This window comes from Ambystoma mexicanum, chromosome 3p, assembly GCF_040938575.1.
Source record: "Ambystoma mexicanum isolate Mex_15411 chromosome 3p, UKY_AmexF1_1, whole genome shotgun sequence".
In the NCBI taxonomy this organism is placed as follows: domain Eukaryota; kingdom Metazoa; phylum Chordata; class Amphibia; order Caudata; family Ambystomatidae; genus Ambystoma; species Ambystoma mexicanum.
The window spans coordinates 944104169-944125928 of record NC_090925.1 but is presented as its reverse complement, the minus strand read 5'-3'; the positions used below and the strand labels follow the sequence as shown (position 1 = coordinate 944125928).

At 43.0% G+C, this 21760-nt stretch overlaps 1 protein-coding gene across 2 annotated transcripts in view; it reads left to right on the top strand.

Annotated features, from left to right (window-relative positions):
* SLA2 (Src like adaptor 2) overlaps nt 1-21760 on the top strand; it is a 203890-nt gene that overhangs the window by 32048 nt on the left and 150082 nt on the right. For both annotated transcript variants that reach the window (XM_069652251.1, XM_069652249.1), the window contains exon 2: nt 10231-10342. In XM_069652251.1, the coding sequence (XP_069508352.1) occupies nt 10273-10342 (70 nt within the window). In that variant the 5' untranslated portion in view covers nt 10231-10272. The remainder of the gene's footprint in view (nt 1-10230; nt 10343-21760) is intronic.

Genomic DNA, 21760 nt, shown 5'->3' with positions numbered 1-21760 from the left:
CATAATTGCTCAGGATCCTGAATGCACCTGGAATTGACCTAGCAATATTTTATGAAGAAGAATAACATCTACATATAGACTCAGCTTGTATTCAATATGTCCCACTGCTATGCCCTCTATCTGTGCCTCCTGTCTAATTTGGATGACTAACTGTTCAATGAATAGTGCGAACAGCAGGGGGGACAATGGGCACCCCTGTCTAGTGCCTCTCTTAAGGCAAATTGCCCTAGAAGTATTCCCTTTAACCACCACTCTCACTGTAGGCTCCGCATATATTGACCTGATTGCTCGCATCAAATTATCTCTGAGGCCCAATTTCCGTAGCACCCCAAACAGGATCCACCACTTCACCCGATCAAATGCTTTCTCAGCATCAAGACAGAGTAGTGCGTAATCAACTTCTGCTTTATGCACGGATTACATGAGATTCAGAGTTTTACGTATGGCATATGCACCCTGTTTCCCAGTGATGAAGCCAACCTGGTCCGGGTGTATCAGGCGCGGCAGCATCCCTTCCAAGCGGGTGGCTAATATCCTCGTAAATGTATTCTCATTGACATTAAGCAACCATATTGGGTGGTAAGAGTTATACAAGATCGGGTACCTCCCCTCTTTAGGTATTACTGTGATGAGGGCGCTGCTAAACGAAGACGGTGCTGTGCCTGTCTCTAGTATGTTATACAATTTGGCCATGTGGCACAGAAGTGTGCTTGCAAACTGTTAAGCCGTCTTCAGATGGAGCTTTCCCGTTCAGGAGTTTATTAATAGCTTCCTGCACTTCCTCTGCAGTAATTGGGTTCTCAAGGAAAGTAACATCTGCCTCCGAAAGGCCTGGCATATCAATACCCCTAAAGTATTCTGCTGACTCTAGGGTACCATCTGAACATTGCATGTCATACAGGTGCTCATAGAATTGCGCAAAGCATTCTGCTTTCTGCTCAGGTCTGTCCTTAGTTTGTTCTTCCATATTGCTTACCAATGAACCCCACCTCTCCGCCCCCCTTCTCATAACATTTTTGCTTGAGTTTGTGCAATGTATAGCCCCCTTTGCCTTCAGCTCTGCTCTCCTCATTTGCAATCTCACAAGTTCCTTGACATCGTTCCTCTCCCTGCGTGCATCTGTAATTCACTCTCTGTGATATCCTTTCTGAGCGCCTCCTTCTGCAATCCACGTTCTCTCTTTTTACGCACCCTCTTTCGTTAGTATCACCCTCCAAGTGGCCGTCCATGCGTCCCATACTACATTAATGTCTATCTCTCCTGTATCATTTATCATAAAGTATTCAGCAATATCGTAGGTGAGCTGTCAGAGTATTATCCGGTTCCTCCACAAAGATTCATTACATCTTATGGCTATCTCCATCGACACCATGTTGTGGTCTGTCCAACCTATTGGGCAACTACCACACTGAATGAGTCTTCCTCCTAGGTCTTTGTTAAGTAGCAAATATTCAATCCTTGTATACGTCTGTGGTGTGGCAAGAAAAAAGTGTATCCTTTCTGTCTGGGAATGCGTCACTCTCCACACGTCTCGCAGCCCTCTGATGTCTATTGTGCGACCCAAATGCCACTCTTTTCTTCCCCCTCCATTAAAGTCAGCCATTTCATTGACTTCCATCAAGATTCTCATTGGCCCAGGAGTTAAAGTCTCCCCCTATAATAAAGAGGTCCCTGGTGAACGCCAACACTGCATCAAGAGCTTGCGCAATAAATGCAACTTGACCTTGGTTAGGGGCGTAAAGAGCTGCCAGAACCACCCGCACCCCATCCAGGGCTCCCTGTATTGCAAGTAGGCGCCCATCAAACATTTCAATAACCACCCTGTCTTGCAGCTGTTGTTGCTTATGTAGTATTATTCCAACCCCTCCCCGCTTTGTAGACCCGGATGCCCAGTGGACATGCTCTATCCGAGCGCCACACAAACACCTTCTCCTGCTATCAATCTAGTCTCCTGCATGAACAGCACATCAAGAGCTCTATTGCAAAACTCGTGTGCAACCAGTGACCTCTTGTTAGGGGACTTTATCCCTTTCACATTAAGGGTGCCTACCTTCAAACTTGCACTCCGCCTCTAGATCCCATTATCCTGCTGCCTGATGGGCTCACTCTATCAAATTCATGCTACTCACAAACTGTCATGCCTGTGCCATAGGCACATACATTGGCAATCAATATGGTCTAATTGTTATTCATTTATCTACAGAAAACTCTTGGATCAACCTCTATCCACTTTTTGGACCTTATTTCCCATTTGCGAGACTTTGGTGCTTTTTTATTTTTCCCAACTAACTACAAGTGCCATAACTATCTATTTCTGGCCATTCCTATTTGTCATCATCGGAACTACAATCCCCAGAAGCCCTAGGGATCAGCTCTGCTTCCACCAGCTCAGGAACAGAGAGGGAGGAGGCAGATTGTATTCAGGTGTTCTGTTGCAGGTGCGGCCAATTAGCCTGCCTCTGTGCTGGGCAGGGCGGTATAAAAGCTGCTGCCTGCAGGGGCTCAGTCTCTTGCATTAAGAGTCCTTCCAGCACCTTTTTGCTTCGAGCTACGTATTTTGGTATGCTGTTCCTGCTTACACCTGCTTTTGATCCAGTGCCCTGCCGGGCTTTCTGCATTGCAGCCGATCACGCTCTGCTGCATTCTACCTTCTGCCCTGGCCCTTCTGGGCTCCCTGCATCAGCCCTGCTCCTCTGGGCGTCCTGCCTTGCAGCCTGCTACACCCTGCTGCCTACAGCTCTAGCCTTTTGGGCTCTCTGCCTCAGCCCTGCTCCTCTGGGTGTCCTGCCTTGCAGCCTGCTACACCCTGCTGCCTACAGCCCTAGCCTTTTGGGCTCCCTGCCTTGCAGTCTGCATCTCTCCGCTGCTTACAGCCCTTGTCCCCTGGAACCCCTGTCTTGCAGCTTGCTACTCCCCTCTTCCTTCAGCCCTTGTCCTTTGGGCTCCTTGCCTTGCAGCCTGTTTCACTCCGCTGCCTACAACCCTTTTCCTTTGGGCTCCCTTCCTTACAGCCCTGCTCCTTTGGGCTTGCTCCTTGCTGTCCTGCTCCTCTGAGCTCTCTACCTTGCACCCTACAGTCCTCTGCAATCCACAACAGTTTACTTGCATTTATTACTTTCAGTTATTGCAGCCCCCCTGTTTCCTGACTGCTGCTCCCTTGCTCTCTTTCTCGTTTTCAACCCTCAGTTCATTATCCCTGTCCAATTCAGTTATACTGCTTTCCTTTCATTTCCTTCTGCTAGTTTGCTCATCGACTTCCCTATTCCTGGATTTGTCTGTTATTGTCTTCTCTTGTATCGTTTGTAGACCCCTTTGTACAGAGCTTGTCTGTTGATTTCCGGCAAGCAACCTCTGCCCCTTCCCTTGTCTAGTTTCTGTGTTACAGACACCCACAGCTGTTGTTCCCAGCCATGAGCAAACAGCGTGGGTCTCTGTTATAGCAAACTGTGCAGAAGGCTAGAGTTTTTCCTAAGGTCCGTGGAATACTCTTTTCCTATATCTGCATACACCCCAAGAGGGAATCCATTCTGTTGTACCTTATTTCCTTGCTATACTTGCCTACTCTTCGTTCTCTTTACTTTCAGCTGTGTGTGTACTTATCTGTCCACCTTACTTCGGCACAACCACCCAAACCCTTCCTGGGTGTCCTGTGCCACTCTTAACAGAGTGCCATCCGTGACACAAACTCCAATTGACTTCTAGCCAACAAACTATCATATTGCCCACTGCAAGCCATACAATTGTCCCACGTTACCCCAAGAACTTCCCACTTAAACTAAAACATAAACTTCTTAAACCTAAACTTGCAACATGCAATAAAGGATATAGAGCCGTCCTCCTTCCTTCTGAGAGCCACCCAGGGTAGGAGATCAACGACCCCGTTCCGGATCTCTTGCAGAGTCCACATCGACCCACTAAAGTGTCTCTGTGTTCACGGGACGGCGTTCACCACAGTCCGCCGGGTTGTTCCTGGGTTGCTCAATGAACTTTCCGCAGGGATGGCCCGTTCAACCGCATATACTTGCGTCCATTCCTGACTCTCCTTTGCAGAGGAAGGCCCACAATTGGGGCCAGTTTATCCTGGTTCCTGGCCGTGCTCCTCTGCTATAACAGTCCTGCATCAATGTCTGACGTCACATGACATAGGGCCTGATCCGCTTCCTCTGCAGGTGTTATCCGATAGTCTATCACATCAACCTCAAATTGCAGGGTAAATAGGCATGCCCATCGATACCTGATGCCTTTCTCCATCAGCTATTTTGTGAGCGGTCAGCAATCTCTCCTCTGCGACAGCGTCAGGTTGGACAAGTCCCGGTATATCTTGATGTGAGAGCCTTCGTACTCTAAATCTTGCAGCAACTTTGCTCTGGCCAAGACTTCAGTTTTTATCTCTGTATCTCAGGAATCTGGCAACCAATGATCTTGGGCCATTAACATATGGTATGCCTCCTCAATGTGATCTCTACAGCTGCACAGCTCTGCCCGCCTCTGCCGCAAACAGGAGGTTCACTATAGCCTGCACCTTGCGCTCCACATTTGCAGCCGTTTCTCCCTCTGGCTCCTACAGCCCTAGTATATGGATGTTATTTCTTCTCTCGTGATTCTCTAAATCATCAATGTTCAGGGCCACTTCCTCCTCACACATTTCCAGCTCTGTCATTTGTGAATCTAGGCGCATTTCCACCATATCAGTGTTTAGCTGATTATTTTCTAGGCTTTCCACCCTGCTTTCCATTGTGTTAACCCTCCCTTTGAGGTTTGTCAGGGACAATTGTAAATCCCCACAGAGCACCTTTATTTCTGTCAAAATTACCCCAATGTCCTCTTTAGTAGCAACGTGCGTCAAATCCGGGTCTGTTAGCATCTTTCCCTATGGCATGCTTTGTGGTACACCCCTACTCATTCTCATCTGTGTTTTGTCACCCATTAGAACTCGATAGGGTCTCTGTGTAGGGCCTCCTCTCTGGCGGGGTGCAGATCAACAGAGCTATGGAGTCTCTGGTCACATGGGCCGCCTGCATGCAGGACTTAGAGTGCTACTGTATGGGGAAGTGCCCCTGATGAGCCTATACTATATAGGGGTTGGTGGGGGCTGCTAGCCCCCACGCTCGTGAAGCAGCGTATGTTTGAGAGTGTCTTCAGCAATTGTAAATCTGTCTGTGGTGCCTCGGTAACGACCACATCATGGCAGATTGCGGCTCATGTCAACTTATGATACCCAAAGCCTGAAAGAAAAGAGCCTTCAAATTGACCCTAGGTTGTTCATCTTCGAAGTGCCCAAGTACAACTCCATCAAAGATTTGATCCGATGAGAAGAGCACTGCGGGCAAGAAAATGCCAGAGAAGGAGAGAAAACTGAAAAAAAAACCACTGTAAGAGATTCCACCTGAGGAGTCACTCCCACCATTTCTCATATTCCTCATTGAAGAAGAAGAAGAGAAGGAGAAAACATTTGTCTACGGATTCATCTCCAGGAAGACAGGCACGTTTCCCATCCAAATTCGCCTCGGTGGAAAAGTGGGAAGAGTTTTGCATCAAGATGATGCAGGTCTTTGGGAAAGCAGGCCTGCACGTTCTCTCTTCCTCTGGGAAGAAGACGTCTGAGACCACAGCGCCCGACAAGGCCGGCAGGGACTCGACTCACCAACCACCTTGTGCACCTAAGAGCCTGGGACCGGAAGTCCTTGATCTGACCATCGGCTATGGATGTGTTTTTGATGTACCTCAGGCTCCATCGATGTCACAGCCTAATCTGTCGAAGACGGTCGGCGATCCCCTGAGTAGATTTGTTCCACAATCTACTAGGGATTTTATGTCCTTTTTTCAGGACATTTTTGATGAGGATGATGAACCGGTACGCTTGGGCTCGAGCCCATAGGTCTTCCTCGACACCCTGAAGAGTTTCAGGATGAGGAAAGGAGGTTCTCCAAATTAGCTTCAGCCCTTCAGGATGTAAGTGGCTTTTCCCAGGCTTTTATGGTTTATGTGCACAAAGGTTGGGTGTAAGGAGGACAGGTTGCACACGGCCATTCATGAGTAGTCTCACGCAGCCTTCACAGATACAATTTGCATGCACACACATTCCTTTGGACAGGACTCGCACCACTTTGGTTCAGTGCTGGGCATGTGGCCACATGTAGACCCTTACTTTTAACTCTTGAAACTTTTTTTATATTTGAATTTTATTGGTATTTTATAAAGCGCCTTAAGCCAAAGTGCTGTACAATAAAAATTAGAACACAGTACAATACAATTGGGTAGCCAATTGAGACCAGATTACAATCACTCAAGGGTGTAGAAGTAAGTGTATTTTGTGAGAACCACAGAAGATAGAGTAAACAGTAATAGAGGGTAGAGAAAGAGGAAGAGCATTCCAATGGAGTGGAGCTAGAAGTTCAAAAGATCGGAAACGAGACTGAGCACAGGATGAGCGAGGAATGAAAAGTCTAGAATGAGAAGAAGACCGCAAAGAGCGAGATGGAGTATAGAAAGAAATGAGTTCAGTAAGATAATTGGGAGCAAGACCGTAGAGAGATTTAAAAATAAGACAAAGAAAATGAAACTTTATTTGAGAATGAAAAGGTAGCCAATGAAGTGTTACAAAAGACGAGGAGATAGAATTGCGGTAAGAAAGAAGACATAATAGACAGTTTGAAGAATTAAAGACTGAGTTTAGAGGGGCCAGGGGAGACCTGGGAAGACCAAACAAGGTGGAAGAACAGTAGAATAGTCGAGAAAAAAATAGAGGGGAGATTAGAAGTTTGGATGCTTGAAACGTGAGGAATGGGCGTGCTTTACGGATGTTGTAAAGGTGTTGTAAAGGTGGGAACGTCAAGAACGTGAAGTAAGAGAAATAAGAGAAATATGGTGAGAGAAAGAAAGATTTGAGTCAAAATGCAAGTCAAGGTTGCGAGCCATAGTTGAAATTGAAAGCTTAGAGGGTGGAAAGGACAAAAATGGAGGCAGAGGATGAGAGGGAATAGTGTTATCAGGAAAGAACGGAAAGAACAGAACCTCAGTTTTTCCAGTGTTAAGAGTGAGAAAATGAGAAGGCATCCAAGACTCAATAGCCACAAGACTAGCTGAAAGAGTGCAGTGAATATCATAGGAAAAAGACAAAAAGGAAAGAAATAGTTGAGTGTCGTAGGTGTAGAAATGGCGTGATAGACCGCAAGAAGAGATAATAGCAGCAAGGTGTGAAGTGTATAAAGAAAAAGAAGGGGCCTAGAACAGACCCTTGGGGCACACTGTGGTCGAGGGAAGAAGGGTGGGGCGGACTTGCCCACCCAATAGACTGAAAAAGTTTGGTTAGAAAGGTAAGACTTAAACCAGAACAGAACCTTGAATACCAAATGATGAAAGTGAAGTCAAGAGTAAATCATGATCTACCGTGTCGAAAGCAGCAGAGAGATCTAAGAGAATAAGAAATGAAGAGTGCTTGGAATAGTGAGCCGAAAGAAGAGAATTTAGAACAGAGATCAAGGCAGTTTCAGTAGAGTGTACAGTGAAGAGGATGAAAGCCAGACTGAAATCGAGGAAGTAGAGAAGAATCAGTGACAAAACCAGAAATTAGTATAGACAAGCTGTTCTAAGAGTTTGGAATTATTCTTAGAATACTCTTCAACACTAAATGTGTTCTTCCACCTCCTCTTTTACTTCTCCCTTTTCCCCATCCCCTTGTCCACATCTTTATTAATTCAAAAACCCTTTTATTTTTTACTATCAATATTTTCATGAATATTGAGAATATAGTAATTGTATTAAGGTGATAATCATTTGAGATATCAATCAAGCGATTATTTGAATTGTATGCCTTGAAAAAGCCAGAGTATGGGCGAAAATGATATCCATACAGTCGGCAATAAGCATATGTATCTGTAATTATTATTTTCTCACCACTACCACACCAATAGAATATAGGGCCTCATCACGACTTTAGCGGTAACCCTTAAATCCGGCGGTCGCGCTATTACCGCCGGATTTAAGGGTCCGCCAAATCAGGACTTCGGCGTATTTCTTCCCAGCTCTTGACTCGGGAGAAATCCGCTGAAAATTTCCCGCCGGCGGTAAGAGCATGAATTTTCCCCATTGAGCCCAATGGGGAATAGGGCATTCCCGAATGGGCTCAATGGGGAATTACATTACCTCCGAACTCGTGATCTGGCGCTATTAGCGCCGGGGAGTTCGGCGGTAGGGCTAATACCACCGGCGGTAATACCGCCAGCGTTACCGCCAAAGTCGTGATCAGGCCCAGAAATGCTTAAGTGCATATTACTCTCTATGGAATCAAATACATTTGGTTATTATAGAAATGGTTTACATTTTTGTTATTTCATTGTTTGGGTGTGCACATGTCTAGGTGTTATGAATGTGTATAATCGCCATGGAGTTCGCTCCTCTCCTCCCCTGTAATGGCCTTACTTCTATGTGAGTCTATCTAAGATGAGGAATCCGTGAGAAGACACAATCAATTAGAAGAACAAATGACTTACCCCTGGTAATGTTCTTTCTACTGGATGTTCCTCTTACAGATTCCTCATCATCCGCCCAACCTATCCTGCGGTTATGGAGTTCTCTAATACAATTGTGCAACGACCCTCCTTAAACGCTAAACATTTTTGTCTCAAATCCCTAAAGCGGCTGTTTAATGGGGAACAACTACAATTGAGAGTACGGGACACTGAGCACACTATTTGTACCCGCATCGATGTCACACCCAGTCATGGAGACGACCACTCGACTGCCTTCAACGTCAGTGTGCATGACACCCCCTGCTGGGAAAAAGTTTCTGAGAGCTACAAAACAGTACAATAAATATCTAGCATGAGTTATCCGTGGGTGGATCATCCAGTAGAAAGAACATTACCAGGGGTAAGTAATTTGTTCTTTGCCCTGGCCAGGTTTGAATCAAAATATTGAGCCTTTTGCATGGTCCCCTTAATGGAGGTTTATAGGAGTAAGGTTATCCCATTCCTTATCTTCTTAACTGAAATTTGGAATCCATTTTGCACTCCATCTAATAATCTAAATCAATCTTAGAAAGTAGGAGGCGGGTGAAGAAATGTTCTATCTGTTGTGTTTTCAAAGGGTCATTGTTCCAGTTATTAAGACTTAAGTTAAGATTAGCAGTTTCACAATCGAAGAGTTTACCCTCTTTGGAAAGGAATATGCCATTGAAATTAAGATGGGACAAGCATCTTATATATTTTATCTGTGGATTCACTCATTGTGTAACCACACATCCCTGTTGCATAACAGATCTGGTTGCCTTTGTATTCTGGCAATGAATGGTTAATCAGCATTATACATTTCATGTGCTCACCATGGGTGAGTAAATTGTGCTTGTGTGAATTCATGTGTGAAAAATGACATTTGAAGCCCTCGACTGTGAGTGGGGTACCAACCTCCAAAGTTCTGGCATTTATGAGAACATTTGAGTTCAATTTTGTGCAAACCTCTTCTATTGGTGAATAATAATAAGAATCTAACAAAAACCCTCAGACCTAGTACTTTGGCAAAACCCTCCACCAATGGAGCTTTCCTGCCCACCCAAGAAAATGCTTCTTTCTTTCCACAACATCTTCATTGCTTCCAAAGGTTCCATCAGATAGAACCCCTCGGTTTTTGAAATGTAAAACAAAAAATAAGTGGTTTTTTATATTATTGTTATTTTTACCATAGTTCTTATCCTGGCTTGCAAGAGCCTTGTAAAACACGTGTCATCTATGACTATTGTGTTATTTAAATTAATACTGAATATTGCAGCAATATATAATTAAGTTTGGTTATGACGTAGGATGCAACTAACCTGAGTAGTGACTTCACTGGAATGGATTTCTGTTATTGTTAAACCCATCATATGAATTTTGAAAGGACATTTGTTTATGCAGTAGATTGTTTTTTGCACACCTAATGTGATCAAAGATAATTAGAGAATTGTATCTATAGCAGACGTTGGTGTAGTAACTTTTTTAGAAAATGCTGCTTTTAGTCTTTGCTTGTCACCAGATTTTACCTACCTAGCTACAGTTTGTACTAACACAGGAAATGTAAATGTTCAGGAAATGCTAAACCACAACAAACTGTGCTTAAACATGTATTTTTCTGCGGTATCTCTAGTCCTAGCATTAACTTTTCACTGGGTTTCCTTCAAACATAGCAATTGGGCAAGGGGCCAAATGTCCTTCTGTAATTGTGCATTTAAAAGAAAAGTATGCATTTTTCTTTCAGATATATGCTGTTTCTCCAAGTGACAACGCTTTCTGATGAGTGATGGGGAGCTTGCCTAGCAAAAGAAGGCGCACTTCTGTGACCTCCCTGAACATCCGTTCAGCTCAAATGGGTAATATTATGATGTTAATCGTAGTGTTTTTGGGTAGTTTTTCATTTTTGCATGCTTTTTATGTTCTTCTTTTTTGTAGAGGATGACCTCATAAAAACTGTAAATCTTTAAATTAATGGAGGTTAATCTGGTTAAAAGGAGAGGGAGACAATTTATAAATTTGGATAAACTACAGTGGCACCTTTAATTTATGAGCTATATATCCGTATGCCATCATTTGTGACCCACAAACAGGATTTCACTTGAAGTCAAGAAGCATACTGTGTGGAAGACAGCCCCTTGGTCCCTGGTGTTGCCCTTAATTTTTCCTGCGAAGCCACATTGATTGGGAAATTGGGAAATTGAGATACCAGAGAGCTAGTGGAAGTAGCTATTATTTTGCATCCTATTCGTATTGGTATAAAGTGTGATTTATTAAAGCTGAAAAAAGTCCTCCTTAATTACCAACCCAAATTATGGAATACTCTTAGTCTAATCATTTGGATTGATGATTCAGAAGGAATCCGCAACAAAACATAAACATAATGAAGTAGGTTCTCCAATAGTACCTTGTTTTGAGAGGGCTAATAAAAGGTTATCAGAGAACATTATGGATAGCTTTTTAGAACCCCATAATGTCCACATACCTCTGGGGATCATTCTGATTTGAATCTTGGGAGCCATACCATTTTAATGACTAGTTCTTAGAATATAGCTCTGTGACTCGCTGCCCTTTTCCTGCCTTGGATTTGTTGCCTTCGTAGTAATGTTGTTTTATTGTTTATGATTTGATACCAATATGGTACTATGCATTTCTATATGTATATTTGAGTGTGTGTGTGTGTGTCAGCTACACAAAATATATGTACCTTTGTAAGTGTCATTTTTGTTTACATACCGTTATTGAATATGTTGCTATGATGATATTTGCTGCAACTTTTACTTTGACGCCTTCCTATTCCAAAAATATTATGTTATGAATGACTAAACATGAATTTTAGATGTTTATCTACAGAGACAGTTTCTAGAATGTGAAACAGTTATGTGCAATGTGCAACATGAATGATGCACCCATGAAGCGAAGGAGAAGGGGGGAGGAGAGGCAGTGGAAGTTGATGGAGGGGAGGAATAATATACTGTCAAATATGACCGAAGGTGTGCTTGTTAGAAGAGAGAGGCTTCAATTGCATCCCTGAATCACATGATGGATTGTATGGCTAAGTAATGAGAACTAATATATATACATAATATACTATTTTATATAATATAATACATTATATATTTGTATTTATTTCATTTGTATTGCGCACCTGGCCCGGGGGCATCTGGGTGCATGTCTTACATGGGTACATAGAGTTACATAAGAAAATCAAGTACAGAGATACATAAAGTTACATAAGCAGACAAGATTGTTCATAGGTTACATCGTAATAGCTGGTCAATACACAGTATTGAGTTGATGCAGACTGTAGACCACGTGTACATAAGGATTATACAGCAGGTACATGTGATGGCTGGCAGTGTACAAAGGGAAGTGCAGGTACATACAAAATAACAGCAGCAGGTACATAGGTGTAGCCTATGTATGTAACCGTGTTAATAGGTGTAGCCTATGTATGTATGCGTGTGAATTACGCATTGCAAGGAGAGGTAAGTCCGGTAAGGGGGCGTGGCAGAGAGGAGAGCCCTCCATCTCAACAGGCCGATAGGAGATGTACTTAATGAATGCTGACTGTCATGGTCCAGCTCATATAGATAATATACTATTATACTAGTATATAATATACTATTATATACTAATAGTGTATAGCATGGTTAATGTTAAGACAAGGTTAAGACAAATTGTCTATGCAGTTTCATGTATCATTTTCCAATAACCCATGATGCCTTCTATGCAAAATTCAGAAACATTTAGACAGTACATTTTGGAAGCATTTGTGCCTACATGGAAATTGTCAGATTATTTCATGCATAGTTTCATAATAGTTTAATCGTGTTTTTTACTTGGTTTAACATTACATTTACCCATAGGTACAAAAAATAAACTGGCCAGCATAAATGCAAATTGATCGCTTCAATGTTCCTGATTTGTTTAAGTGACATATATTAACACGATTTAGGGCCTCATCATGAGGTTAGCGGTGGCATTGGCAGGTTTCAGCCAACCCTGTAAGACTGTTTCCGCCGCCTGAGGTGCCACCAGAACATTACAAATTACACATCCCGGCGGCCTGGGAACTCAGGCAGCGTAAATCGTAAGTCCCCATTCCCAAAGAGTCCCAACGGACCCTATGGGAGTGGGGAGACAGAAGCACCGACACGGTTGCTAATGCTGCCAGTGCCTCCATGAAAAGTGTGCCTACCAGGGCCTCTGCGCCCAAGCAGGGGCCCCGGCAGGCACAGTTGTAGTCTGCCGGTCTAGAATGGGTGCCAGTACGTTGCTACCGGCACTCTTAATTCCAGACTTGTAATGATGCCCTTAGTGTTCTTTGAAAAAAAAACACATACACTTTGCCAATTTTAGGAAAATTAACACTTAAAATGTATCTGTTTCACGCATGCATTTTACTGACCTAAACCAAAAAAAGTAACTCACCTTACTTACATCTATGTACACTTCAGCAGAATAGGAACACTCATCTAATGAAACATGCACTATGTCACATACATGAGTCACATACATGCATGTGATGTATCGTCTTTATTCACCATGCGCATGCACGCCCAGAACGAGGCTCGCGCATGCGCATGCGCATCTTAAGACGTAACAATGCAGAGGGGTGTACCGTAAAACACAAATGCCAACATAACATTAGCTGTATAAACACGCACTCTATCACATACATGTACATGTACGCACAATGTCCAATGCATAAAATATAAAACAAGCAGTATTAAATCGCAACTTGTGATGGAATTCTGTAGGTATGCTATTTACTTTGACACGTGTGTAGCCCACTGCTGAGTGATTTAAATTACGCTGTTCAAATAAAACGTGTTTCACCCTCTCTTCTTCTCTTGCCCTTTGGGATCTCACCACCCTTTTCCTTTGTTCACTGGAACTTCAAAGGGGCTAATGGGTAGTGAAGCAATAATGATCTCCTCCACTTTTAAAAGTGTCAAGGACCTGTGCTGGAGAGTGAGACAGGAATTGTTGATTCTTTTTCACATAATTGCAAACCAGCAGAAATCAGGATGATACTTAAATGAAGATAACTATAGTCTGTATAATGCATAACAGGATGGATATTATAAAACACTGAATTTTCTCCATGTATTTCAATACAGTTTAGATTAATGTATCTAAATCTCCTAGTGGAAACTATATTTAAATGAGGTATAAGGGAAGGAACAAAGTTTTGACAATCACAAGAGAAAACATTTGAAAATGTATGTTATCACATAGCCAAATGCTTTTGAGGCAAAACCTAATTCTATGTATCTGTGCAGCTGGTGCTCAACCCATTAGTTGATCCCAAACTCTTTGACCATGCACAATTCTAACCAGATGTTTGCACAAAGTAGCAAACAATGGTTCCATCCAGTCTGTACCTCTACTGACCTACTGTAAGATCATACACTAAACTTAGTCTCCAAATCTCTCTTTGCTCTTTGATTATATCATGTATTATCCCCCGGGGAGAGGGAGGCTGGCAATGCAGGTGGAACCTCCATGCCACACCTCTGAACTATCTTGGTGCTGGTGCCTGGCCGAGGGCTGTGTCTCCCCCATCAACCCCCACCCCATCCCTCTCCACTCTTTCCTCTTCCTTCCTCCAATGGCCCATCCCACTCACCTGTGCAACACCTGTCCAACACCTGTCCCGCCTTCAAGTTCTGGAAAGTGTTATTCCCAATCATGGACATATTAGTCTGCAATTCGTTTTTTACAGCATTGGACACCTGTGAATCATCCAAGCCCTCCTTCCCTTAAAAAAAGAAAAAAGTATCAGCACCCAGGATGGCAGTCCTAGTCTATAGTCCCCTTTCCTGTACTCTTATTGGATAATCCGTCCTTAGGGAGTGGACAGGTGCACTTTTTGGTAGCTTGACAAAAATATTATTGCATTTTTATTTTTAGTCTGTGCCGGTGTGTATATGGGTCTAGCCCTGGTTTCCTGAGCCCCGACCAGTGCATCACCCTTCATTCTTTTTTCGATCGCCAAGGACGGTAGACATATTAGCAATTAAAGTTACTTTTTTTAGACAGAACAGCAGGTGGGCGTATGGATGAAAGTGGACTCTGGACTAGGAGTACGGTACATCCAGTCCCCTTTCCTCCATACTTGTGGGAGATTCCCAAGCACTGAAGTATCAAAAGTGGTGGATGGATTAAACTCCCCTAATTAAAGAGGTTTCTAAGGAACGCTTGACCAAACTGTGCGTCATCCCTAGAGCTGAGGTCGAGACAATAATGTTTACAAAATGCTGAGGGAGAGGCCCAAGTGCCCACCTTGGTGATGGTTTGCTAGGGAACGCAACTTCTAGAAAGCCACGGAGGCCGATTTACCCTGCACTGGATGTGCGTGGATGCCTTTGGGAGCCTACAGGCCTTGCACTGTGTGGGCTTCCGTTATATAGGAAACTATCCAGTAGGAAATTGTAGCCTTAGAGGCATGTGTTCCTTTTTTGGCACATGGGAATGTTACAGAAAGATGAGAAGAGATTCTAAATTCCCAAAGCACAATCACACTGTGCTGTGAAGATACACAACGTTTATCATATATTGAATTTATTCTTAGAACACAGCCGACACGTTTTTCTCGACCTCGCGGTCTTCCTCTAGGGTGTAGTACATTCATTGACAATATTTACAACATAAGAGACCATTATTAACAATTAAATTAAACAACCATGAAGCAAAGATCATACACGCAAAAAAAGCCATTACACAGATGACGTCGACGAGTGGTTGGGAAATGTCACATAACCATATAGTACATCAGTCAATAAGGCAATTTTAAGAGACAAACGCCAGAAATACATTTTGCTGGAATCAAAATCCAAAATTTAAAAGCATAAGGACACAATAAAGAAACATAATAAAAGAGAAGAAAAACAAAAAGAGAAAGAGGAAACACAAAAGAGTACAATACATTATATTTCAAGCTTGCACCTACTAATCAAAGTAGGCTCTCTTGCAAATTACTTATATTACATGTAGACCTGCTATTTATACCCCCATTCTCGTGAGTGGTAAGTAACAGGTGAGCCGAAAGGTCCTGCATGCTTGTTCATGCAACAATATAAATTACCCAATCATCTGTAAATAATTCACGATTAAAGTATGAATACACACCATCCTCCTCAATTGAGAGGAGGGCAAAGCTTGTGGATCCCAAGATTACCAGGGGTTTTTTTTGTGATGCAATTCCATACCCTTGACATAGCACTATTTAACTCAACAACACATATGTGTGAAAGTGTCCTTTGGGGCCCCGAGTGCCATGCAACACCTATCTAATCTGAAACACTACTGTAACAACCCCAAAAGGATAGTTAGGATAGGAGCTAAATGTAAGAAACAGAGAACCTTAACGCTAAGTGCAAGCTACAAAACCATATGCCTGTTGATAATTGCGCTGAAAGCTGCCACCCGTGATGTGCCAGGATAAGAAGCCTGAACTCGCTACAAAGTCACAAGACAGTGCAGTCTGGTTGCAATCAATAAACACTACCAGAAGGAAAGACAAGAAACATTACAGATACGCTAAGTAAGGACTGTCGGCTGGCTTGCATCAGCACATGACTCGACTGGATTGAACCTACCTCTGTTGAGCTAACTGGAATTAACGCAGTGCATCCAATCGATTCATCCCTTGTAAGGAGCCTATAAGGGCAGAGGCTGGCCGATGCCGGAAGTGCCTGCCTGGTCTACCCAGTCCACCATCTTGAAAAAATGAAGTAAACTATGTCCATATAGGAAAAATGCAGAATACATCCCATTTATATAGAAGATCAGATTCTTCAGCGTGTATTCGTAAACAGATCATTAACCCTCCTACTAAAGACAAGTATCTAAAGTTAAATACCATATCTTGCCTAGTGCTGAGCAGTCTGCTCATTACCAAGTGTGATCTACACTCCCGAGAAATATCACCACATGATCACAGAACGAGGCAGGGCTTAGCGATTTCTCCGCGCACCACCACTGCCGTTTTGGGTTAATAATTAAAGATTACTAGCTTATGATGCCCCTTGACCAACACGAGCAAAGCTAATTCATTTAATGCCAGGTTTTGATAACAAATTAGGATTGATAACAATTACAAATTATTCAGCAACATTTAGCATATGCTGATAAGCATCTCATGAAAAATACCAAGCAGGTGGCATGCTGACAAAAGGGTGAAAAACTATCCATGTACAACCCCTATTGAACTGGTGCATTTAACTAGTTATTCGGCAACACACATTGTGTGAATGGACCCCACTCATTTCTGGGTCTAAGAAATACTGCAAATATGTCAAATTGAAAAGCTTAACATACAAAGAGATTAACGCATGTGGCTCAACTGTTTCCCATACATTAGACTGCACATCACTAGCACTATCCACAAGCAATTACATTTAATAATTTGTCATGACATAACAGAGGAGAGACAGCCATTGCCACGTCAAACTCATCCGTGTTGAACCTATAATGCACGGTTCTATGTTTGCATATCAACTGGGATTCCAATTGCCCCAATAACAGTTTGTGGTTGCCACCCCATGGTGGCAAAGTCACTTGCGTCAATCGCGCAAAGCATATGTCCTTTTCATTATTTATTTAGTGGGCCTGCTGCCAATGAACAGCAAGTGGAAATTGAAATGGTGCTGAGATGTTCTCTAATCCGCACTTTAAGCGGCCGCCAGGAGGCTGCCAATATAATAGGTTTGTACTCTGTTTGTACTGCGATATTAGTCAGTATACACCAGACAGCAGACATATTGATCACTAGTCCAAGGTTGGTCAAGCGAATACTATTTCAGCTGGATTGGATTTATACTCTAGAGAGCAGAACGAAACTCAAAACTCTGTGAAAACTATGTGGGGATGAGAGAATGAGAGGATCTCTCCCCAAGTATTTAGTGAAATTCCCCGTTTTCGCTTGAATTTGTTCCCCACTAGACAAGTGGCAGAGCTCCGAAAAGACAAGACAATCCGGGATTTCTCTTGTAGATTATGTCAACACCCATGTGAATCGCTGTTCCATATCATGTTAACCTGTCTGACACTGTCACCTCTCTGCCTAAAACATTTGTGCAAGTTCCTCGATTAAACAACTACCCTTACAGCGGAGGAATGGTGGACAATTTTGACCAGAGGTTCTAGGATCTCAGTGACATGAGCCATGCTTGCTTATTTAAAGCAGGCCTTTTCGATCTTGGACCCAGAGGTATGAAACAGGATGGAGAGCACTAACCATTTTTCATCGCACATGGGCTTCAAATGAAAACCATCAACTGGAAGCTGTGTCTTACTCATTTGAGCATCCTGGATAGTTCTCTGGGATTACTGAGTTGGTTTTTCTTAAATTGTAATGTTTTAGTTTGATTCTTTCTTTTTTTCTTGGTTCTAGAAATTTGGTTCTTACATTTCTGTTCCTTTTTAATTGTCTGCCTTTTTGTTTTTGGTTTTCTGTATGTTTGAAATTGCATTTTGTAGATAAACAGCTAATAGGTTTCTTTTGTAAAATGCTTAATAAAAATAAATAAAATAAATAAATAGGCGTTACACATTTAATGCAGTAGAATATAGATTTGCAGCGTGTTAATTATAATTTTTATAAGAAAATGTGAAATTGTACTAAAAGAAAACACTATTTTATTTGCTGAACATGCAGAACTGAAAATAAGCCAGCCAGGTGCTTGTGACATTTAAGTGTTTTTCTTCTTTCCAAAACCACCTTCCGCTTAAATGGCCTACGTGAAAAGAAAGAACAGGCACTGTACTTGAATATACAGTCAAAATAGTAAGTAAGCAAATCTGTAAAGAAGATAGCACAGTTCTTAGCCTGAATTATATGGACACTGATCTCTGGAACATGTGTAACACATTGAGTGTTTTCTGTACAAGAGTGGTGCTATAATTTATGCATATGCATTTCAACTTTGTATACTGCACATAATAAATATAGTCACCACATCAAGATGAAAACACTAACTATTAGTATAAGAAGATACAGTTTCTACTAGTGTAAACACATAAAACAATACATGCTTAGTGGACTAGATCTAAAAGTACTAGTCGAAAGACAGTACAGCCAGGCAGCAGGCTCAGAACTGATGGCCTCAGCAGTGTCCTGTACAATATCATGACATGATCTTTTGTGCGAACAAATGTGGTGCACTTACTTCCTTGAAACAGGCAGCCATGGGCCCTCCTAAATTGTGTTGCATGGGCATGTGCCCCTTTCGTTATGATGTGTTATGTTAAAGGTTCTTTTGCTGCGCACTGTTGCCGCCTGCGTGGTTTCTTGTCCCTCTGGCGGATCTGTAAAGAAAGGGGGGAGGAGGGAACGTTAGTAGGACTGAGCGGGAGAAAAGAGCAAGAGAGCTGTGATGTGCTGTTGGCGGCTTCAGTTTCTTTGAAACTGTTCACTGAGCGTAGTTTTTTTTAGGTTGGTAGCCGCCATGCGCTGTTGGGCGAGGCAATGCGTGGTTTGTATCTTTGTTTTGGTGTAATGAAGTGTGTGCAGTTTGTTGTGCTGTAGAGGTATGGTTGTATTTAGTTCAGAGTTTAAGAGGTGTATGCAGAAGGGTGAGTTTTTAGTAGGATTGGTTAGTGGCAGTGTCCTCCCCTACCCCCGCTGTTCTGACTAACTGTGGCCCATATCCCTTCCCCTGTCGTACATTCTGGTGTACTGCAATTACCACCCCTCCAGTGAATGCAGAAGTCTTTTTTTTTGTAGGGTATTTTAGTAGCAGTACCTTGTCTATCGCCGGTGTTCCGGCTAAATGCCGCCCAAACCCCTTCCCCTTTAGTACATTATGGTGTGCAACAATTACCACCCCCACAGATTCCTCCAGGAGGTATGTGTTCACTGTGCCCTGCGGTCCATCCATTTCAAAATCGGGACGCCTATCCCTCCCCTGTTTTCATCTTAGGCCCTATATCAGTGGTCCAATTAAGTCAGACCCATCTCCCTCCCCTGTTTCCCCTTTGACCCTCTATAGGGAAGGGTACACCCTAGTGCTCCAAAACCACCCCTCCCAATCAGGCACCTCTCTTCTTCCCTGCACTCCACTCCGGATTACTACCCAATCCTTCTCAGTTGTGTGTTCATTTCATGGTGCTTTTGTGTTGTTCAATCGTTTTCCCCCCGTTCGGAGCTGAGGAGCCCGATTTTTAGATGTTTTCTGAATCTTAGATGGTCCTTCATAGTTCGTATTTCTCTGAGGAGGGAGTACCAAAGTTTTACAGCTAAACAAGCGAATGCTCTTCCACCAAGTTTTTTCCTTGTGTATGGTTTAGGTTTTCAAGCGGATGTCATCGCTGGATCTCAGTGTTCTAGTCGGCTGGTAGATGGTGATTTTCTTTTGTATGAATTATGCTCCTAGGCCGTGGGTTGCTCTTTGTGTTATGCACGTTGTTTTGAAGGTGATTCGTGTTTTAACTGGGAGCCAATGTCGCATCCTTAGAACTGGAGTGATGTGGTCCCTTTGTAGGAGTTTGAGGAGAAGTCTGGTAGCTAATTTCTGTATTTATTGCAATTTCCTCAGTAAATAGTCCAGCATTCCGAGGTATAGGCTGTTGGCGTAGTCTATCCTGGACATGACAAGGGAGATGATGGCCAGTGTTTCGTGCGTTAAGGAGAGGAATGGTAGAATCTTTTTGATTGTGTCTAGCTGGAAGAAGCATTTCTTGATTATCGTGTTTACTTGTGATAGGACAACGCAATAACCAAAAATCCCCACAGCAATCTTCCTGTTTTTCCCTGGCAAGCTAACCTTTCTCTGCTTAAATAACTGCCCCTCAGGGCATGTCGCCTTCTTCCATGCCTTTGACACAGGATAACCTTATACTCTTTTTTTAAATTCTTTATATTTTTTTCTTAATAGCTAATACCCCTTATCGGAGTATAAGGCACCACCTTTGGTAACCCTGGCTAGAGGTAAACTCTCATAAATAAACTCTTTATCACTTTTCCCCAATTTATACAAACAAATCCTCACAGTACACAAACAGATCCCTCCTGCCTTTCTTTGTCAAATCGATGCTCTCATACTTGTATCCGTGGATCTGCCAAAGCGTTTGGAATTGCTCCTCCCTCAATCGGCCACTCGGCCTTCTGGTCTCCTGGGCGTCCAGCTGGGAGCAGGCAGGATTTTCTCCAAGGGGACTTCTGACGAATGTCTCAGTTTATGCGTGATTGGTTATCCGGTCCTCATGGGTCACTTTGTAGTCCTCAGGCTCATTGCGGTAAAAGAAGCTATTTCCGAGGGCACTAGCCGACTGTCCTCTGCTACCACATGTTAAAGGCGTCACAATCCCCGGGTTAGCAGGAGGGACGGGCCAGGAAATCCCATGCTCAAAAACGGAAGAGTGCAAAGAGTTTAACAAAAACCCACATAAAACAGGGACAGCAACAAAACTTTAAGAAAATCTTTGAGGGTCTCACTCATTCCAAGCTTAACAACAGTATAAGAACCAAAAATACATCACAGCTGACGTTTCATGAAATTCACAAGTACAAAAACCTAAGGTGTGTGGGGGTTGGTTAGGGGAAGCTACTACGTATATCTTCCATATGGGTTTGTATCTTCATTTGCTACACTCTATCCGGTGGCCTTGCCTGCGACCACTTACCAAATCGATACAGGTGAAATCTACATACTACTTCATTGGCCGAAGCAACATTTATTGGAGGGCATTGTTGTTGGGCAGGAATTGGTCAGTATTGTCTTTCTCAGCCTTGGCAATTCGGAAGTTTATCAGCACATGAGCAACAATAGTAGCTAGGTGAGCAGCGCCAAGGTGCTGCTTCTCACAATAGGTTACCATCTCTGATTCCCTAGGCCCCAAGTCAGGACTTGGCACATTTTATATCTATGGCTTGAAAACTCAAATGTTATGTCGTGTTAAGGCTATTTATAAAGCATGGGCCATCACCAACTGGGGTAACATGGCGCTAAAGGCACAGACAGAAAGAAAGCGAGAGAAAGTTTTAGGCGAAAAACAAGGTTTTGACCGCGCACCGGAAGGGTAGATGATCACAGATGCTGTGGAGCAAAAGAGGTAATGCATTCTACAGCACAGCTGCAGCGACAGAAATACAGCAAGAGGCGACAGAGCGGAGTGGACGGGGGGAATGTACCGCTTAAATTTAGACTGCAGATATTCTGGGCTTAACTTGTAGAAGGCCAGATGGACCAGGCAGAGTGCCTTAAACCTCACATTTATGGACACCGGAAGCCAGTGCAAGGGAGTTGAGGATGGTGGAGGCAGAGGAA